The sequence below is a fragment of the Zootoca vivipara genome, chromosome 10 (assembly GCF_965207765.1).
Source record: "Zootoca vivipara chromosome 10, rZooViv2.hap1.1, whole genome shotgun sequence".
NCBI lineage: Eukaryota > Metazoa > Chordata > Lepidosauria > Squamata > Lacertidae > Zootoca > Zootoca vivipara.
The window spans coordinates 21,524,559-21,547,290 of record NC_142593.1 but is presented as its reverse complement, the minus strand read 5'-3'; the positions used below and the strand labels follow the sequence as shown (position 1 = coordinate 21,547,290).

Here is a 22,732-nt window from a genome sequence, read left to right as displayed (position 1 = left end):
TTAATTAGTTTGACCTTCTCTTACCTTTTACCCTTGCAGCTAACCTTTATAATTATGCCCAAAATAACTGTCTTACAATATGCTCTGCCTACTCCAAATCTGCAGGGACAAGGACATTTAAGAAAATGCACAAGCATTTTTTATTTGTAGTCTTCAGAGGCAACATTACTTGCTTAATTTGTTACTGGTGCAACCGTTTAACCCCAGAGTATATGCTAATAGTTTTAAATAACAAAAAGTATGTTTCAACAACAACTGGTGTTTGGGCTTTCTTATTTGACCTTAACGTGCTGGTGATATTAAATATTAAATTACCCTGGATACTTCTTTAAAGTTAATATCAATGTACCTTTATACATTTCAAAATGAATTTAGATATCTTCATCTTTAATGTTCACAAAACTAAGACCTAGGAAAAGAAATCAGATTCATGGAATACTTTTTCAATTAGATTCACATACACATTATTTTTGGTGGCAGTACCAACATTTTTATTTTGAAATCCGTTGATGACATCAAAATGTCTGTGGAATATCTTGTTTACAGTACAGAAGTGAGATTTATAGGAGGTTAGGAAATTGACAGAAAGTACCAACTTGTTTCAGAACCCAAGTATTAAGACCTAAGCTGTAACATCTCTGCAATTAGTTTAAGGAACCAAAGTAAATATAAGCTGTACATTTGCCATCTTGTTTAGAAGCCTGTGGCATCCACCGATTTCAACATATATATAGTTAACTGTTTCTTGAAAGAATTCTAACACCAATTGTTTTGCCAATTTTGTTGTAAAATATTTTTTCCCTGTTCTCTTCCCTAAATCTTCCAAGTGCCAGAGTTTTCTTAGAACCGCCCCCCCCCCAAAAAAACCTAGCCAGTAGTAAGAGGGGACATGCCTCATTCACAGAAAGATATTGTGAACATATAGACTAGAAAACTCTCCTTGTGGGAGAATGCTTTCTATCCGGCGCTTATAGAAAGCTTGCCAGCCAAGAGGGCAAGTATATAGTGTCTGCATTTCTCCAGAATTGTTCCACTTTCTGGTCTGTGCTGCACACACCCAAATGTCTGTCTGTGCAGAAGATAGAGAACTGTAGTGATAGGTAAGAAATTATTTTGGTTATGAATTGTGGTGATTGGAGATAGGGGATAGAGAGAGGGGGGATGCTCTTTTATTTTTACATACAAATGCAACAAAAAGAATAAGAGAGCTTATGAAATATTTGTAGGCCTACCTAGTTCAATGTGGAATGTTTGATATTCGTAGTTCTGCTTCAGGAACCAGCTTCAGTGCCTTGAGCCCCCTAATACAGCCTTGACAATAGCTTGGCAAGTGTGCTTTTTAAAAAAGGAACTTGACTGTGTTTTATCCTATGCCGTTTCAATATAGAATGTAGCATAATGTAATGGAAACAATGGAGCCAGGAAGGTGAAGTGTTTGCTTTTGAACTTTTCACTTAAAACTGCCTTCTTTATAACCTGTCAAAGATACTGTTCTGCAATAGCCTTTGTTATTAGCCTGCTGCTATGTTCCCATTGATTATACAATAGAGCCAAACAGTTGGGCACTTTTACTTGGAAACTTAAAATGAAATATAGTGAAATAAATGATTACTTACGTTTGTTTCAAGAGGAGTTTCCAGGTTCTGAGAAAGGAATCAAATGAAATGTCTTTCCTATGAAATAGAAAGCATTGTGTTCATCTGTCCCGCTTCAAAACTGTATATGTGTTATTAGGAAGGAAACAAAAGGAAAGGGTTTGTTTGGGTGCTATTTTGGTCTTGGGATTCTACCCTTAGTGAACTTGGCAGTTGGGCACCAGGTACTTGTAGTCCCTCACAGTTGGTAGAAGGTAACAAGTAAAGTGGGAGACCTTAATGTTGCATTTGCTAAGCAATTATTTATCAAACTCTTTTCTTTGACAAACTCTTTTCTGCACACCTAGCCAGCTGTTCTTCTTTGCTGGGAGAAAACATTAAAACTGGCATGCTCTTACGTTGCTCAATGGAGACAACAGGCTCCCTGTCTTCTTCCTCAGACCTTGGGAACTAGTGGGTCCTGATTGCTGACAGGGGGGCAGTTTCATGCTATAGCTGATTAAAAACTACTTGATACCTGAACTTGGACATGGCACAATGTGGCCAAGATATCATCGCACCATAAAAACCACTAGGACAGGGATGTCCAACACGTTGATTGCAATCTACTGGTCGATCGATCCTTGTGAGTCTTTGGTAGATCACGGTCAATCACCAGTCCCCTTCCGGCCCCGCCCACTCTCCCTGCGCTGGCCTCTGTTGCAGAAGAGAAGCCCGAGGGGAAGGCTGAGTTTTGAAACTTCAGCGATCAGAAGTTTAGTGTCTGCCTCTGTTCCTTCCCCCAATAGTGTGGTTTTCCCCTCCGTAAAAAAAGCTCAACAACTTTGAGCTGAACCCCCCCCCCCAAACGGGGGTAGATCACTTTCAAATTTTAAATTTGAAAGTAGATTGCAGTGTCTCTGGAGCTGGCTACCCCTGCACTAGGACAGATCTATCTATACCTGTGCACCAGCCTCAGCAACTGAAATGAGGATGCAACAATGCCAAGCACCCTAGACTCCATATTTTGGTGCCAGTTGGGGCATTGTGGGCAGAATAGTTGCTCGTATAGTTGGGGCATTGTACTTTGATCTATTAGAAGTTGGGGTTCACAATGCTCTTTACAAAATAATGTTTAGGTGGAAATAATTAATGCATGCCACTGTAAAGGTATTGCTTGCAGCTTAATTTTCATATTCTTTCTGCAATAGACAAAGATAATGGCAGTAGATGCTTAATGATGATAATGATGATGATGCAGCAGAGCTGTCCCTGAAGCAGTTTTTTTCAGTGCCATGAATTACTGAGAGTCCTTGAAAGATTTTCTTTTCTCAATCTCTCTTCATTACACATACCGGTACATTTTTATGAAATACATTTCCTGCTATCTACCTTTATTTTTGCACTTTATCAGAGAAACCTCAGACATTGTGTTCTTGATTCATGAAATTCATGTGCCCTCTTAGAGATACTACTGTAGGTGGCATCAAATATAGTTTTCCTAACAAGATCATTTCTCATTTCCATCGTCACAGATTGTATCAACAGGTACGCATCTGTTATTTACCTTCATTTCTTCCTCTGCTTCAGCAACTTTTGACAAATGATATTTGAATACCTACTTTCGATGAATAATGATGTGCTGTGATGGTTTTGATGTCCATAAAAAAGCATTAGGTGTAATTGTTTCCAATATTGAAAATGGAAGATTGACTTTTCTTTTTTCTTTCATTATGTGATTTTTTTTTTTGCTGGCCTTACAGTAAATTATTTTCAGTGGAAGGTGGAAGCAAAAACCTATTTTCAATATATTTCTCTGCAGCCTTTTTAAAATTACCTTTGTGAAGGGGAAGAGATAACATACTAGTGCTCTTCTTATATCCTTATTCTTTCCCCTTTCTTTTCAGTTGTGCAGATTCTGTAATGCAGTATGAAGTCATTCTTTAGAAGAAAATATTCATTTATTGGAAGAAAGGCTTCTGTGGTCTCTTCCCCCTCCCCTCACAATTTGGTTGGGCTGTAAACAAACAAACAAACCTGTCAGCTTTTGAAACCATAGTTAATTAACATTTTTTAAAAAGCACAATACTCTGTTAAAGCAGAATCTCAAAACTGAAGATCAGAAAGTCAAGTTGACCCATTAGCAACTTATTGGATCACAGTACTGATGTTGACATTCCCGCTGTAGGTTTCAATGAATGAGACTGAATGTTCTTTATTGATTAGAGTCCTTATATTTAGAGAAATATAGGAAGTTGGTGACTGATCTGGGGAGGAACAGCGGCAAATTGTAGGGAGAGCTGAGAGAATGACTGAGAATAACAAGCTGTATTTTGAGGTTTGATCTCTGCTAGTTGTGAGCACAGGTATTACTCCTATTGAGAGTCACTAGCCAGGGTTGGGGAGAGGGATTCTTAGCTAATTATGTCAATACACGATCTTAAAAGCAGTGGAAGAAAGCTTGCAGAAGGAGACTTCCCCACCCCTTCCCCTCCATTGCTGCACTCTGCACCCCAGAGAAGCTTCTCCTGTGAGCATCAGAGAATCTTCCCAAACTCTGTGGCTTGGCAGGGACCACTATGGGGAGGGAGAATCTTCCAGAGTAGGGCAGAGCTGTAGGTTATTGATCCCTTCCCGAACCTTTTGACCCAATTGTCTGGTGTGTGTTGTCCTGCTTGTCTGATGCCTATTTCAGCATTGCCAATTCTAAATGTCCACAGTTGAAATTTTCATCATTGAATGTAAGCTACCTCATTCTTGATTACTCTCCATATCCACCTTCTTGACCAGATAAACAATTGACTAAGCACACAAACCTATCTTTGGCTTTAAATATTGGAAGCAAAGGATTGGAAATCTGTTGCTAGTTCATGTTGCCTTTCCCTTAAAGTGTTGCAGAAGCCCACCCATTTCTCTCTTACCACCTTAACTAATACTCCTTGTCACTTCCTGTCTTGACTGTTACAGCTGTCCCACCCCTTCTGCCTTTCATTTTTACTTCCTGTACTTCAGTCCTCTCTCCTCCAACTTTGGTCAGAATTTTATTTCCTGAAGCACTTTCGGGCAACACCTATGCCAGCCCTTCTCCTCTTTCTTTATGCTGAAAGTTGGTGCGGAGGAGTTCTGCCAGATAAATCAGCAGGGGAATATTAAAAAGGGCAGTGCCCATATTCCCAAAGCCAGGGAGCAGGTGGAGACAGCTGGGAAAGATAGTCTGTGTGCCTCCTATAATGAAAAATTGATGAATTGCCCATTTCAAAGCCCATATCTGTTTCCAGCATTTCATTCTCACCTTGCCACCCTCACCTTTCCCTCTTTTGTTTAATTCTCCAGTGGCATAATTCTGACCCATCACTCACTTTTTTTATTTGTCAACCCAGCCCACCTTGTCCCTTTCCTATTCTCCTTTTGGCCTCCTAATGACCACTTTCTAATAATTGCCTGTATATTTCCCCACAATAAGAAGTTGTCACCAACCAAATAGAGGTTGTCTGACTAATGATGGACAATTATTTGTGCTTCTCTGTCAGCTTGAAGCTGCTGAATTAGAGCAATGACATCAATACATGCTCAAGCTTGTACTCAGTTCTGGGATTTAAATAATGCCTTGTGGCCGCACTAAACATTTTAATACAAACTTTGACAAGTTGGTTTATGGGATCAAAGTGAAGAGACGGACTGAAAGAAGAGCCTTATATTTAGACTTTGTAGTTATTCTGATTAATTTCTAGTAGTTATAATGAAAGAAGGGATATTATTATGCGGTCTTAGAAAAGCAGACATACTTTTAAAGAAAAAAAGCAAGTCTACACTGTAATTTTGTGGGCCTAAAATCAATCCATGCATATAAAATAGAATGCCTACATGGGCTTCCTATTCAAGACAACTCATGGATAATGGAATTAATTTATATACCATTTAAATACCGTAGCATTCAGTTACTGAGGACTTGTGAAACCGACTTTAACAAGGCAGCAAAATTTGCATATACAAGTCAATAGAGTGAGTTTTTTAAGCACACATGAGAACATTACTGTGGAAGCAGATGAAATTCTGAATAATCCTTTAGCATGGAGATATTTGCTGGGGTTGAAAATTTTGACTGAAACAAATGTGCAAAGCTTGTATAATAAAGCAGTCTTGACTGAAAGGCTTACAAAAGGGAAGAAAAACACAGGTAATGATTAATGTGCTAATATAAATAGTGGTAACACTTTCTGACAGCTGATTTGATTGCAGTTTATAGTGCCATTTTGTTTAATTATTCCTCTGAAGGATTATATATCAGATACATTCTTCATAAACAAGTCTTTGAAATGCCATGTTGTCAGTATTTTTTAAAAAGTCATTCACCAGCGGCTTAAAACATGGAAATATATGAAAATCCATTTATTTTCATTTCAGTACATCCTTCCTCCTTTGCAATTTTTATTGCCAATCTAAGAGATCATCAGGTTAATACTTCAAAGAAAATGTTCCTGTTGCTTTTTCAAGGAAGTTACTTTGATTCTTTCTTGACTTTATAGAGTTCTAGTCAGTTTGATGGAGCAAAAAAAGAATACAGAGTGACTGCTGTAAGGGAATCTATACGTGATGGGGTCTTGCCTCATTACCGCACCCAGAGGAAGCTGCCTTATTCTGAGTCAGACTGTTGATCCATCTAGCTCAGAAAGGAGTCTTTCTCCTGTCTCTACCGGGAGACACACCAGGGATTGAACATGGGACATTGAAGATGCTCTACCATTGGTGTCCTTGAAATAGGAGTACATTACAACAGAAATAGGTGCTATTCATTTCGGGGGGCCCTCCCATGCGCCACTTTTGAAAATGCTACATAGCAATTAATACAAAAGTACCATTTAACACTGCTGTGTGTGAGAGAGAGGCTTTTTACCCTTGACTTAGGAGGGGCTGCATTATAATAATGCAAAAAAGAAGAAGCCCAGAATTCATTTCTTAATTTTTTTAAAAAAATCTTGTGAACTTGTGGAGTCAGGAAATTTAGTTCTCAACAATATTAATATTAGTTGATGCCAACCACAGCTATGCACGTATCTATTGCACCAGGGCTGGTCATGCTCTTGGAAATTAGTTCCTACTTTTTTGCAGGTACTGCTTGAAATACTACTTAAACCTGCAGAATCAGTTTGACCAAAGTCAACAGCAGTCTTTCTACTTACCGTGTTTCCCCTTTTTTAAGACGTAGTCAGAAAGTAAGCCATGGCAGCATTTTTTATCATTAGTGAAATCTAAGACACCCCCCGAAAATAAGACATACCTCCATGCGAGACCGCCAAGCGCCCCAGCCAGCCAGAGGGGCCTGGAACCGGCTGCTGTTGCTGCAGTGAACGCATGGAGCGCCCTGCAGCACCTGGCCTCTTTTTTTCTTTTCTTTTTTTTGGGCTGCCCGAGGCCTGCCGCCCCGCCACCGGAACCGGCGGCTGCAGAGCGGAGCGCTCCGAAACAGCGAGCGCTCGGAGCGCCCTGCAGCACCTGGCTTCTTCTTTTGCGGGGGGGGGGGAGCTGCCCGAGGCCTGCCGCCCCGCCGCCGGAACCGGCGGCTGCAGAGCAGAGCGCTCCGAAGCGCCGAGCGCTCGGAGCGCCCTGCAGCGCCTGGCCTCTTCTTTTTTTGGGGGGGAGGAGCTGCCCGAGGCCTGCCGCCCCGCCGCCGAAACCGGCGGCTGCAGAGCAGAGCGCTCCGAAGCGCCGAGCGCTCGGAGCGCCCTGCAGCGCCTGGCCTCTTCTTTTTTTGGGGGGGAGGAGCTGCCCGAGGCCTGCCGCCCCGCCGCCGAAACCGGCGGCTGCAGAGCGGAGCACTCCGAAGCGCCGAGCGCTCGGAGCGCCCTGCAGCGCCTGGCCTCTTCTTTTTTTGGGGGGGGGGAGGAGCTGCCCAAGGCCTGCCGCCCCGCCGCCGGAACCGGCGGCTGCAGAGCGGAGCACTCCGAAGCGCCGAGCGCTCGGAGCGCCCTGCAGCGCCTGGCCTCTTCTCTTTTTGTTTGGCTGCCCGAGGCCGGCGGCTGCAGAGCGGAGCGCTCCGAAGCGCCGAGCGCTCGGAGCCCCCTGCAGCGCCTGGCCTCTTCTTTTGGGGGGAGAGCTGCCCGAGGCCTGCCCCCCGCCGCCGGAACCAGCGGTCTGCAGCGCCGAGCGCCCGGAGCGCCCAGCAGCGCTGGGCGGAGCGCCGAGCCAGCAGCCTGCCGCCTCGGTGCCGCGCAGAGCGCCCAGCAGCACCCCGAGCCAGTGGCCTGGCCCTTCCGAGGAGGCCTTAAGGTACAAGGCATCCCCTGAAAATAAGACACCGTCTGTTTTTTTGAGTAAAAAAAGTTATAAGACGGTGTCTTAAAAAGGGGGAAACACGGTACTAGTTCTCAACTCTCTTAGCTTTTCTGTCCTGCTCAATGCTAACTGTCTTATTTCTCTTCCTTCCTGGTTCTGAGTGACTTTGAAACAAAATTGCTATGTAGGGAGGGTGAATGCTCTAATTCTTATGGAAACTCATTCTCTCTGAAGTATTTAATTAAAAGCAGTTACCCTCTCCTTTGTGTAACATTTCTGTTGAGACACTTGATGCAGAATGGCAGCTCTTTAAGAATCATTCCCTTGGGGAAAGTTGTCTACTGACATGCTTCTGAAGGTTGAATGGGATAAGTTGGGATTGCATCTAAATTTCATTCTAACACTTTTTGTTCAAGTTTATATCTGAGGCTTTAAATGAAAGGGGCCTTCTTATGAATTGAGCCTGAAAGCAAACTGGAAACCAGTGAACTTATTTTGAAGCAGGAGTAATGTGACCCAGGAGCTGGGCTTAACCAGAATTTGGGCTGTTACAATTACATTTTGAATCACTTACAGCTTCCAAAGGTCTTCAGGGCTTTAAACGCTCACCTTCTGCTTGAGCAGGACTTTTAAGAGTCCATGAATTTCATTTTTCAGCTTGACTTACGGGTACTTTGTTCACATTCTTGGTGATCACTGATTGCACCTCAAATTCCCCACACAGTCTCACCCGCCAGGTTCATGTACATGCTAAACACCACAAGACACAATCCTGTAACATCCTGGAATAATTCCCACGAGGCTAGATGGTCTCCTAGCACCACCTTGTGAAACCTTTCTGCTAAATAGGCTTGGAACAACTTTAAGTAGTGCTCCTAATCAGGAACTTATGGCCAAGGGGTAAAGGTAAAGGTACTCCTGATCATTAGGTCCAGTCGCAGACAACTCTGGGGTTGCGGCGCTCATCTCACTCTATAGGCCAAGGGAGCCAGCGTTTGTCCGCAGACAGCTTCCGGGTCATGTGGCCAGCATGACTAAGCCGCTTCTGGCGAACCAGAGCAGCGCACGGAAACGCCATTTACCTTCCCGCCAGAGCGGTACCTATTTATCTACTTGCACTTTGAGGTGCTTTCAAACTGCTAGGTGGGCAGGAGCTGGGACCAAACAACGGGAGCTCACCCCGTCGCAGAAATTCGAACCGCTGACCTTCTGATCGGCAAGCCTTAGGCTCAGTGAGACAGCAGAATTAACACTGTAATGCCCCCCATTTCTTCTATTGACTATCAACAGCAAATTGTGAATCAGTATGAATTGCATTTCCCAACTTAATTTGATTGTATAAAGGTCTTTGGCTTCTGACATCCGCTTCTAGGTATCAGAAGAATGAGCCATTTTGGAAATGAAACTGTTAGGTTCAAATAAATGAGAAACGAATAATTTCATAAGGAGTAAGCAAACTTGTCAAAAGATGCTTAGTGATTCAAAATACAAATATCATTTATTAATAGCAAATATCTGTCTCAACAATATATATCTGAAATTATATTTGCCAAAATAAATACTACTGTATCCTGTTTAATAGAGAATTGCTTGTTAATTGATATCAGTTTTACAAATGAGGTTTCAAAGATAACCAGCAAAACTCATTCAGTGTTCTTCAGGTTTCTCTCCCTCCCTCCCTCTCCAAACCTCATTTCCACCTATGAGCCTAGTGAAGAGATGCTTCCAAAATGTGTTTCAGTGTGTCATACTATATATTGAATTTTTGTTCATGTATGTCCAGCTGTTAAATAGATATTTACATGGAAAGGTAATAATGACCAATAGGAAAATGTTGGAAGTAGTGATTTGTTTCAGATGAAATATATGTGCTTGAATGGCTAACAGCCACTACTGTCATGTAAAGCATATTCCATAATAGAATGTTTGCATCAGTGATCATTAGTGTAAACTCTTGCCATTGATATTTTTAATGGATATTACTGGAGCTTGCTTCATGTTTGTTTAGCAGATGCAAACATTCAGTTTTTTCATCTGTAGAAGAAAGAACCAGTTTTCTGAATGTGCCAGAGAAAGTTCGTTTTTAGGTTGACCAGCATTTGATTTTAAAAATATATTCTTTGCCATAAAGTTCCTTTACATATTTTTTAAAGCTTTCTTAAAATAACAGTGGTAGAGTTACCCTGAATTTAATAAAGGAGAGCATGCAATTTTGTATGTTATGATATCACACCTAAGCCTTAATTTTTGGATAGAAATTTGCTGTAGCATGCTTTTAACACCCTATTGTGTAGTAGCAGTTTACTCTTGAGATTATGTTCTTAGCATGTTGCTGATTGAATAGTCTTACTGAATCATCCCTTTAGGTCTATTCCTGCTACCTCACATAGGTTTTATAGGAATGCAGTATTTTGTAGACTAAACACTGGTGTGTATTTCTTGCTGCAGGATAAAAAATGGATTCTCAATCATGAAGATGTCACACTGGGAGAATTACTGGGCAAAGTAAGTAAACACCTGTTCTTAATGAGGAAAAGAACACCTTAGCCTTGGAGTTTGAAGTATACTTTTGGTATTAAGGATGGTGGGCTTCTTCCACCACCCAATATATAGTAACATTGCTTTGTAGAATAATTGTAATTTTTTTTTAAAAAAATGGCATATAACAGACCCAGCCAAAGTTAAGCAGATTTTAAGACCTACTTCAGTGAGAGAAGTTTAAGCATGAACAGGATAGAAAAGTGCTTAACTTGAGTAAAAAAATATGTCCTAAGTTATCAATAATTTTAAAATAGAAAGCTATTTTTGTAATGCAAATATTACCACATTTTTCTGTCTATAAGACGAGGGTTTTTAATTTAAAAAATTAGCTTTAAAATTAGCCCTCGTCTTATACATGCGCATTTTTTTTTAAAAAAACAAAATTCAAAAGAAAACATTACTAAAAATATTTTTTGCTGCTGTATAGATTTGCCAACCTAGCTTTGCTCAATTACCCGCAGACTTCTCTAAGTAAGGGAAGCAGCTGCAACCCTTCTTGCAGTTGCCAGTTTGTGTGACATGGTCCTAGCAGGATGTGTCTCTCCAGCCCCCAGTCACAGAGTGGTGTTTGGATGCTGGGCAGTAGCTGTCAGAATCTCTTGTATACTCTGTATTAGTGTAAGCTACAAGTGTTTGGACAATGCATATTGCATATACAGAGTAGGCTTTGCATGTGCATTCAACCCAGGTGTGTGATTAGGGGAATATGGAACCTCCATATTGAGCACTGCGGGTAATGAAATGAGCCAGCTCATTCCTTTCCAGGGCCGGCTCTAGGTGTAGGCTGGGTGGCGAGGGATGCCAGGGCGCCGGCCCGCCAGCCGCGCCAAGAAACAGGGTGGAGCGGGGGGGGGGGCGCTGGAGCGATCTCGGCACCACGGCGCCAGGGCGCGCGACACGTTTGAGACAGCCCTGTTCCTTTCCCTTCAGTTTTGAAACACACTGTAAACATTGTGGGTGAAATTCAGAGGACGTTAGATGCACATAAATCCTATTAAAATAAATGGGACTTAAGTGCATAACTGTAAGCTTATATCCCATGAATGTGAATGGTTATTATAGATGCCTAATTTTCTTTGGGTTGTGCTGTACAGATGCAACACAGAGCCTTGCCTATGAACTCCCTGCGCTCTTTTGTGTGTGAGCTAAATGCTGGGAGCACACTCTGCATGCACAGCAGTTTCCCATTGTACTTTTCTCTCACACAAGACAATGGGAGGCTTCTGCATGTATAGGATGTTTTCAGGTTTGTTTGGACATCATATGGAGATCTCTTGAGCATAATTTCTACTTACTCATCCAAGTTATTAATGTCTGTGTTGACTAGGTAAGGTAAAGTAAGGTAAAGGACCCCTGGACGGTAAAGTAAGGATCCTCTCATTTATGCCCATGGATTGTATTTGGAGAAATAGTGGGAGTATGCCTCCTCTTCTGCACATCTCCCTTTGCTCCCAATCAGTGCCAACCTAACACTTTTGTGGATTGAAGGTAGAGGCCAAATGGTGTTTCCCTCCAATCCACCACCAACCTTGTTAGATTCTATTTTCAGCTTTCATCTGGTTCCCACCACCACAACCTTGGCACAGTGTCACCTGAAATCACTTTGCCTTACTGCATGGTAGGGCCAGCCTTCCCATAATGCAGGGGAAACTAAATTGTGTGATCCCACAGTTGCATAAATATGGGATCTCTTGGTTTGTGATGTGAGCCCAAGACCAGCTCATGATACCTCTCTGGATGTGGCCTTAGGAAGTTTATTTCATCTGAGTTAAGGGATGACTTAATTTTTTTCATTTTTATACTTGAGCATCTCTGTTACAAGGAACACCCAAATGCCATAGCTAAAATAGAATGAAAACTTTTTTAAAAAAAACAACAACCCTAAAATAAAACACCACAATATAGAAAACAGGAAACAACCTCATATTATATCGGCCTGCCAGAAATGCCAGCTGAGATAGGCATTTCCCCCCACTTGCTTGTGAACAGTATTAGAAACAGAGATATAAAAGCTAGGAGCTAAATGGTACCTTAAACCTAGGTTATGGGCACAACAACGGAATGTATAGATGCGCTTCTTTAATAACAAGAATACAAAGTTGAAAATGAATGAACTGCAGCTAAAATATTATGTTCATTTTTCACATGGTCTAGACATTCCCCTCCCCACCCCCACCCCTTAATATTCAAGAGGGTCTCTTCTCCGTCTTCAGAGAGTAGCTGGAAGTGGGGAGGCAGAAAAATGTCCTCCTTCCCAAACAGAGGACTGTCCCCTGACATCCATTCAAATCAATTATTGTCCTGTATGAAGTAGGCACATGGCCACCATAGCAGGACCTGACCTGTAAGCTCCTGCTGGGATCCAGGGCTTCTTACATTCTCGCAATGCTGGAAGGAGAGGCATTTCTGTAGCTCAAAATACCGCCTCCTCAGTCTTGGACAAAACTGGATCATGTACCTCAAGGCTAGAATGGCTTAGATTAAAGTGATTTCACGGTGTGATTAAATTACTTCAAGTTGTGTTATTTCAGCTCTTCTACCTAATTATTCCATATCCTGTGGCAAATGTCAATAGTAGTAGGTCTACCAAACTTCCTGAACAACTTAGAAATCCAGTTATTTTTGTAAGTCCTATTCCTTCCTTCCTGTCGGACCATCAGCTACACCCAAGTATAAAGTGAAATGTGTAGGCATTGAATGAAGAGCAATTGACAGCTAAGCTGATACCTCTTAAGATATCATCTCCTCCACCCCCTGGCTATTCTGCAAAAAGTTATAATTGTCCAAGAAGCATCAGCCAAGGGAAATGACAGATGGACAATAATTCTGTCCCATTTGGTACAAACTATTAAGTAGTCTTAATTTCAGCATTTTGCTAAATTATAAGAAATCAGGGCACACCTTCTGCCTTAATTTTTACTTGGTAGCAGATTTCCCCTCCCCCCCGTCGCCCAGTTGCTGCCAACAAAGAGAGAGGCATTTTAGAATTCTCAGCCCCTGCCTTGCCATTCATTTTAGTGGTAGCTGTATTGCCACTTACAACCCTTTATGTGTTATGTTTTGATTCTCTCTGGCACTTTTCAGTGAAAAAGACCCCCAAGGAGACTCTCAAAGAAAAGCAAATGCAAAATGTACACAATAAAACACAATTTACAAAAGTTTAAGACAGTATCTTAGTGGCATATTTACATTCCGCCCCCCCTAATCCAAACACATCCTTTCCTCTGCCTAAAAGCAAAATGGAGTTTCCCCAAAATGCCAAAGAAAGTAAAGTAACTTTCCTTGAGGGGCCCCCGACTCCTTAGGCAGCCACCTTCTAAGCAGCAGGGCCTTATGAGGGTTTATACACAACAGCAGATGGGAAAGCTCACCCCTGATGGCTCCAAACATACTCTGTCCTAGTAAATCACAACCCTTGCGCAAAACCTCCTTCTAGGCATCCTATTTATTGAGAGTTCATCTTGAACTCTTTGCAGCAAGTTTGTAGGGAGGTTATTTGATGTTGCATCAAGCAATCATTCACACATTACATTGCCTTTTCTCATTATGTTTAGGAGAAATTCTGAGTGGGTTTGGAGCGGGGGTAGATGGAAGTGGGTTTGTTGCACAAGTGTGTAACATGAACATGCCAGTACAGTCAGGGCCGGCTCTAGGGGTAGGCTGGGTGACGCAGGGCGCCGTGCAGCGAAGCCATGCGGAAACCACGCTGTGTGCTGCGCCCGCCCACCAGCCGCGGGAAGAAACGGGGTGGGGCGGGGGCGCCGGAGCGATCTGCGCACCACGGCACTAGGGCGCCCGACCTGCTTAGAACGGCCCTGAGGACAGTGGTACCTCGGTTTAAGTACACAATTGGTTCCGGAAGTCTGTACTTAACCTGAAGCGAACTTTCCCATTGAAAGTAATGGAAAGTGGATTAATCTGTTCCAGATGGATCTGCGGAGTACTCAACCTGAAGTGTACTTAACCTGAAGTATGAGTGTAATTGGTTCTGGAACTCCATACTTAACCTGAAGTGTACTTAACCTGAAGCGAACTTTCCCATTGAAAGTAATGGAAAGTGGATTAATCTGTTCCAGATGGATCTGCGGAGTACTCAACCTGAAGTGTACTTAACCTGAAGTATGAGTGTAATTGGTTCTGGAACTCCATACTTAACCTGAAGTGTACTTAACCTGAAGCGAACTTTCCCATTGAAAGTAATGGAAAGTGGATTAATCTGTTCCAGACAGGTCCGCGGAGTACTTAAACTGAAAGTACTCAAACCGAGGCGTACTTAAACTGAGGTATGACTGTATGTGCTTGAATCCCACCTACAAAACTGATGATCTGAAAGCAGCTGAAGTCTAAACAGAGGAGACCCTGATGGGAAGAGGGAGAGCATAGAAGAGCACTAGGATCACCTAACTGAGGCTGGGTTCCTCTCTTTTCTCCCACCATTAGGAGAAAATGTTTTTTCTTCTTCCAATAAACAGAAGCTAAATGTCTGGGACTAGTCATATACTTCCTCCTCTGAAGTCATGAAAAGGAGTTTGGGTTGGCCGCTATGCTTAGCTGCCTACAGAGAAGGAAAAGTGATGACAGGAAGGGAAGAGAGGACATTGCAAGGCAGATAAACAGGTGCAGTGGGGGAAGAGACTGCCTTAATGAAGTGTGCTTCTCCCACTCTTGTGTCAAAATCTTTTGTGAAACATTGCTAAGTTGCTTTTTCCGTGGTAGATGACTGGATGGAGCGAAGTATAAAATTAATGGGGTGTTCAGTCTATAAGGCATTAAACATTCATTATATAAAGGCAGTGTTTGACTAAAGCCTTGAGCTTGATTTCATCGGCTTTTTAAATTCTTCCCATAAGTTAAAAAGGGAAGTATCTATTTCCTTAACCCATGTGTGAGCTTATATAAGCATATTGTTAACTGACACAGCTGTGATATTTTCTGCACAGTAGAACTTTATTTTGCTGAGGAATGCCATTAAGTTTGTTTACTGACAATTTGTAATATCTGCAATTTCAGGGTAATTTTGGAGAAGTATATAAGGGAATATTGAAAGATAAAACTCCAGTTGCTGTAAAGACATGTAAAGAAGACCTTCCCCAGGAGCTGAAAATAAAGTTTTTATCAGAGGCCAGGTGAGTGGTGTAAATGTGAATAAATGTGCACTTGGGATCCATTACATACCTAAATTTAATGCAGTTCTACAACAGGGAACAGTTCCTAGATTGTCTGAGAGTAATCAATACTTTCCACTTCCAAATGTATTTCAAATTAGTGGTGGTGGAGGCCCTCCCTGAATTAATTTTCCCTGAAAGAAGTAAAATGTCATATGCAATCTGATATAATATCAAAGGTGAAAATAATCATCAACTGTTGACAGAAATTCCATATTGTGTAATATGCATACAATGGAAAACATTCCAAGTTAGATTATCTTATTGGAGCAATATTGTAGTAAGTGACATCAAGAAACTCTTTTACCCTTTCAAACAACTTGGACTACATGGAATAGGTTTTTTCAATTTCTTTCTTTCTTTCTTTCTTTCTTTCTTTCTTTCTTTCTTTCTTTCTTTCTTTCTTTCTTTTTGCTAAGAAACCTGGAACTATAGTAATTTCATTATGAATTATTTACTGAGGCTCAATTGACATCTTACAGTTTTTGTGGTTTGTGGTTTTCTTCTTCTTTAAGGATAAACCACCTAGAAAACTATCTCAAAACGGTACTTGGCTGAAATATTATACAACCTTTAATGTTTCTCTAGGTTTAAACCAGGCATCCCCAAACTTCGGCCCTCCAGATGTTTTGACTACAATTCCCACCATCCCTGACCACTGGTCCTGTTAGCTAGGGATCATGGGAGTTGTAGGCCAAAACATCTGGAGGGCCGCAGTTTGGGGATGCCTGGTTTAAACTCAGCCACAGTGTCCCAAGTGTGGCTTTGTGCAGTATACTAGTTAGGTAGCTATTTGTGAGACTTGGGTTTCATATCCTTGCACAGTTGTGCAGAACGAATCTCCCAGGGCTACTGACAGGATAAAATGTGAATTTGAGCTGAGCCTTGCCTGTGGGAGAAGCAGTTGGTCGAGGTCTGCCTATTCCTCACAGTCTTAATCAGATCTTTAGTGATTTCAGTTACATTCCCTCCCCACCCCACCTAATCAAATGTGGAAGGCATCGCATAAAGGATAGGATGGTGAACCTGCAGCCCTCCAGATGTTGTTGGACTACAGCTCTCATCAGCTTCACCCAGCACATCAGTAGGGAGGATGAGAATTCGACAATGCTTGGAGAGCCACAGGTTCCCCAACCCTGGTATAAAGGTTCCATGTGCACTCAAGTACATTGGGAGTCAAAGAGGAGCAGCCATGGACATCTAACTCAGTGCCGCTCTTGGCCTCTCTGTATGCATAGAGCCCCAATGTTTTTGTTCCTTGGCAAGGCAAAAGTCCTTTGCCCTCCACCCAGGAATCCAACAGCCCAGGTCTTTCTGTGTAGATTGCATGTGCTTAGACTTCATGGTAAGAACAAGTGTGTGACTGGGTGGGGGGTCTGTGGGGGGGTGGTGGAGAGCCCTGTAGACGACAGAATCATAGAATTGTAGAGTTGCTACCGTATGTAGATGTGCTATGCTAGTGGCAGCACTCCCAAGCAGAGGAGGGGTGGGGTGGATTGGGATATATACCTCTGTACTACTAGTGGATTTACTTGTCCATGCCATGAGGTATGGGAAGGATCAAGAGTTGCTTGGGTAGTGTGTGTAGCCTTGGGTCTTACAGAAGAGGCAGAGGAACAATACCAGAACTTCAAAGAGCAAAGGAGAAGGCAAGCATTAAGGTAGTGCAAAGAAAAGTAGCCATTTAGTAACTTGTACAAACTGTCGTGCTATATCCTGATGATGATTGACTCAAAAGGTTTCGAGCAAGTTTCAGGTAGTAAATTGCTGCTTTCTAATACCAGCTTGAAGCCCTGTTCTCCTGGGTCTTGTAATCATGAGCTCTCCTAGCATTGGGGGTGGGGGGAGGCATAACTGTACACCTGGGCTTTCCAGAACTATATGAAGAGCTAGATCATGCCATGGCTTGTTAATTTGTTAATGAGAACATCTCTTTGGAGCTTAAGTTGAAAATGAATCAGTGTAACTTCTCTGTTCACATCTTTAAAATGATTAAGATGGTAGAAGGCACAGGTGTTGATTGCAACTGGAGAGTGATCACATGCCATTTGAACTCATGGAAATGTTCAAATCTGTTCCAGGATTTTCTGCTTATTCTAAAGTAGTGAATATTTGCTTTCTATCTATTTTTACTTGTACGTACTTACGTCTGGTAGATGTTGATCAAAATAAATGGCACTCTAACCCTATCACTTGCATGGTGGGGTAACTTAAGTCCAAAGGGGACTATAGAGCAGGGGTCGGCAACCTAAGGCCCATGGGCCAGTAGTGGCCCACAAGGCTTGTCTAACCAGCCCATGGTGACCCCTGCCGCCACCCGCTCTTACTGGTGTGGCACAGCGCGGGGGCAGACTTCCAGGTTGATTGTGCATGCGCACAGGCACTCCTCCAACCCGGATGTCCACTGGAAATAGCATGTGTGCACGCGTGCAGAACGGAGAAGCGCCCGTGTGCATGCGCACACGCTATTTCCGGTGCACTTCCGGGTCAGAGGAGCACCGGAAATAGCGTGTGCGCATGCGCACGGGTGCCCCTCCGACCTGGAAGAGCGCACGTGCACACACGCTCCAACCTATCCTCCGGCAGACGGAGTGTCGACCGGCCCATCCTCGGATAAGGTTGCCAACATCTGCTAAAGAGTCTCAACTTTAGCCCCACCCCTTTGTCACACTGCCCCTTACAGCTTCCTATATGTTCAGGGCAGGTGTGTACAATGGAGAGCGTTTTGCACTCAAGTAGACTCCCTGCACATTCTAGAAATCTGGTTGTGTTGGTTCTAGATGATATGAGCGAACCTGTATAAGTATTTATTATGTGTATCTTCCTGTTTGCTTAAATTGTGCTATTGTTGTGTTTAATTTCTTTTGAAAGTTACCCTATGATTACCGGTATTTCCGTGAAACGTATGGGATAAAGTAAATGAATATTTGCTCCTGATGCCCTTTCATGTGTGTTGTCACTGAGAAGAGGTTTAGTTTTATCATCTTTCTTAGTGAGATGTGGTTTCAGTTGTAGAATGTGTTTTTTTTTCATGTTTACTGAAACTCAACTGAGTTTATTTGAATCATGTAGGTGCTCAGTAACTTTTTTCCTACATAGCTGAAATCAAGTTGATACAATGACATGATAAAACCTTTGTACCCCTTTTTCAGAATACTCAAACAGTATGACCATCCGAATGTGGTAAAGCTTATAGGAGTTTGCACTCAAAGGCAACCTATATATATCGTTATGGAGCTTGTTCCAGGTAATGTGTTCATTTATTCTTATAGCATTCTTGTACTACCCAGGTTTATTCTCATAGCATTCAAATGTAGTACCCCATTTGTTTGGATATACTCATTGTCCTTCCTCTGCATCTTCTCAGTTTAAATAATCTGCTCTTTAGAGACAGAAGGGTCTCTGTGTGTATCTGAAGAAGTGTGCATGCACACGAAAGCTCATACCAAAATAAAAACTTAGTTGGTCTTTAAGGTGCTACTGAAGGAATTTTTTTATTTTACTCAGAATCAAAGAGTTATTTTGTTTTTGCCAGTAGGTGGAGACAGTATCAAAGTCATAGCTCATAGGCACATCCCATTGTAAATCAGTATGAATCATGGGAATATGTGCAATCTGCTATTCCATGTTCATTCCACATACTGAATATCTATGTGAAGAGCAGAAAGTCAAAGTCTTATTTTATAATATTAAATTAATCAGTAATTCAGTACATTACTTTCACTTAAAGGGAACAGGGAAGTTCTCAATTAGGGTTAGGCTACATACTGAACCTGTGTTCCCTGAGGTGTTCCTGGATTCCAGCTCCCATGAGTCAAGCAAGAAGGTTAATGGTCAAGGGTATTGGGAGTTCTGGTCGAGCAGCACCTGAGCTACATCCCTATCCCTGGGCTTACATGTATTTTCAATGCTTTTGGTGCATGAATATTGTTACAGGTGAGGAGGTGTTGTCACTGGAAGCAAGGTCAGTTGCTTTCTGTCTCATAATCTTTGCTGAACCTCATGCCTCTTATGCTACCGTAACAAAAATATATTTCTGGAGAGAGAATTGTGGAGAATATGCTGTTGCCATATCACTCACAAGATTAATATTCCATATGGTTCTTGAGTGCAAAACCAGGGTGGAATTATAACACAGGGTAAGTGTTTATATCAAGGGTGAGGAACCTATGGGCCTTCAGATGTTGCTGGACTCCCAACTCCTATCAGCCTCAGCCAGCATGGCCAATGGTCAGGGATGATGGGAAATTTTGACCAACATCATCCAGAGGCCCTGGGTTCCTGGTTTGGGTCCCTACAATTTGTATGTATCAATCTTGAGTTGACTTTTTAAAAGGGTAAATCTAGTTTTTTATGTTTTGTTCTCCATGATGTACCATGGCCAACGCAGCTCATGATCAGTACCAAAATACAGCATCATAAACAAAGAGTTCATAACAAAACATATCAAGCAAATTCAAATAGGACAAAGTAAAGTAATGAGATTTAGTACTATAATGAATGATATTTTTAAATACAAAGGCACAATAAGAATGAATGGTTTGTGAATAAAGAAAAAAAGTTAACCCAGTGTTTGCTACTAGTTGCAAGTCTTGCCTCAGTAGCCCAGTTTATATAACAGTCTGGCATGTCTGGGGGCAAGGCTTCTCACCAGGCTACATGGTTTGCAGCTGGCTCCTTCATTTCTCCTCTAAAAATGCAGCATTAAAGGGGGAAAAGGCTGCCCTCCACCAAGAGCAGCAAGATGTTAGAGCTTAATGACAACTATTTGTATTTTTATCTCATCTCACTAGTGTAAATAGTCTGGTAAAAAGAACTCACAGAAGCCTGGAGGGCAGCATGAGAGCTAGCCACCTTGTCACTTCCAATTGATATGATATTATTCCTATGGCAATGAAGCATCTGCCTTTGATTGGCTAAGGTGGTATGGTGACATGGAATGTTCATCTTGCAGTCCAGCTCCTGTGTAAAAAATGTTTTCAGTTAGGCTGGATTAAATGCTTCGGCAGGGGCAAGTTGTGGAATGGAAAACGTCCCAGTATGCAGAGAAGCCAAGGAGAAGCTCCGAGGAAAGGAGACTAGAGGAAGGATGCATACTTGGATTTGGGCTTAGAAGGGGAAGGGGAAGGACAGAGGAAGAAAGCAACTGAGGCAAAAAGGAGCTACAGTAATGAGACTAGGAAAAAGGAACCCTCTTTGGGCCGCATGGTGTAGAGGAACTGAATGATGTGAGAGTGAGTGCTAGGTAATTTGCTTAAGAAACATGGAGGGCAAGGGAAGTGGTTGCTTGGTCTAGAGCCTTGAGAAGGGAATTGTGCCAGGCATGGCTTCTGCTGTCACTGCAGCATTGTGACTTGACTTTAGGCCTACATTTGACATAGAAACTGTATTAGCCATCCTGATAGATGGTCTACACCAGAAAACAGAAGGAGCAGCACCTTGTTGATTCTGCTGGACCTCCTAGTAGTCGATATCACAATTGTGTTTACCTGGATACACTGTCTTTAGTTGGGAATTGTGCACACAGCATTGTGGTGGTTCTTTTCCTATCTGGAAGACCAGCTTTATTTGAAAACATATCCCTCTTTCAGAATAGGAATACTTAGGACAAGCTGTGCCTTGATTAATCTTCCTCTGCTTGTGGCACATGCTACAGACAAAGGAGGGTATTTGAATACAGAATACTGACTACAGTACTGGGTTTATTCAGCTGCACAACTCTTGGGTTTGTATGCTGAAACTTCCACTTCTCTAGCTCAAAAAAATGTAGGCCCAATGAACGTAAGGAGGAATACTGCCTGATCCAATTGGCAGAAATAACAGGGGAAAGTCAAAAGGATTTGTTACATGCTTTACAGTCTCTCAAGTGAAGAAGCCAGTACTGACACAATAAAGGCTTGCACCTTGCCTCCTTAATATCAAACTGAGCAGCCACGTTACCACAAAGTGTGTGCTGTGAGGGGACAGATGTGCTCAACAAGTGGTCTACTTATGCTTCCTTAGGAAGCATGTCATGCCACAAGACATTTGGACCAATTAAATAATGGGGTGTGCCCTATTTCACAATAGCAGCCAATCAATATTTGTCTATTAGTCTTGAGATATTGGTCTGGCACTGCTATTTGAGGAAGATGCAGAAGGAAGAACAGAAATATTAACTGGGGGAGGGGGGTGTTAATCAATGCTACTTCATTCAAAGGAGTGATTTGCCTACTTACTGTTCTCTTCCCACAACACTGGGTTTTATCAGACTGGTATGAAAACACAATGAGGAGTCCAAACCAACTGACCAGTAGCTGAGGACTTGATAATATGACTCAGTTGTGTGATATAGGCAGGTACCCCCATCTGTGCTATGGAGATATGATAGAAGAGGGGACAGAGCAAGGCTTGAAATAGGGAAAGCAAAAAAAGGGGGGGGGTCTTTTGCACAGTAAAGTGTGCACACCTACTTGGGCAGCCAATTTCAGAAGGTGGTGCAGGGGAAACCACTGCTTGACTTCCTGGCATTTTTGTCCTCCATAATTTTGAAAATGAAACTACTGAGTGAGGTCATCAGCAGGGAAGTTGAAATGAGTACGTTTCCCAGCACAGTTCAAAGTGTTGGTGCTGACCTTTAAAGCCCTAAATGGCCTCGGTCCAGTATACCTGAAGGAGTGTCTCCACCCCCATCGTTCTGCCCGGACACTGAGGTCCAGTACCGAGGGCCTTCTGACGGTTCCCTCATTGCAAGAAGCCAAGTTGCAGGGAACCAGGCAGAGGGCCTTCTCAGTGGTGGCGCCTGCCCTGTGGAACGCCCTCCCATCAGATGTCAAAGAGAAAAACAGCTACCAGATTTTTAGAAGACATCTGAAGGCAGCCCTGTTTAGGGAGGCTTTTAATTTTTAATAGATTATTTTATCTCATTTTTCTGTTGTAAGCCGCCCAGAGTGGCTGGGGAAACCCAGCCAGATGGGCGGGGTATAAATAATAAATTATTATTATTATTATTATTATTATTATTATTATTATTATTATTATTATTATTATTTCTTAAGGGTGCAACAGTTGGAGCCAAAAAGCGGGAGGCAGGGTTGGATTTCACGTATTGAAACCCAACATTCCCCAACCTAGTACCCTTAAGATGTTTTGTACTGCAATCCCGAAGATTTCCAGCTGGCTTTGGCAATCATTGGGGTG

General features: G+C 42.4%; 1 protein-coding gene across 7 annotated transcripts in view; it reads left to right on the top strand.

Moving 5' to 3' along the window:
* FER (FER tyrosine kinase) overlaps nt 1–22,732 on the top strand; it is a 163,427-nt gene that overhangs the window by 83,288 nt on the left and 57,407 nt on the right. For all 7 annotated transcript variants that reach the window (XM_088652964.1, XM_088652960.1, XM_035100139.3 and 4 more), the window contains 3 exons: nt 10,296–10,352; nt 15,399–15,514; nt 18,706–18,800. In XM_088652964.1, coding sequence (XP_088509090.1) covers nt 10,296–10,352; nt 15,399–15,514; nt 18,706–18,800 — 268 coding nt within the window. The remainder of the gene's footprint in view (nt 1–10,295; nt 10,353–15,398; nt 15,515–18,705; nt 18,801–22,732) is intronic.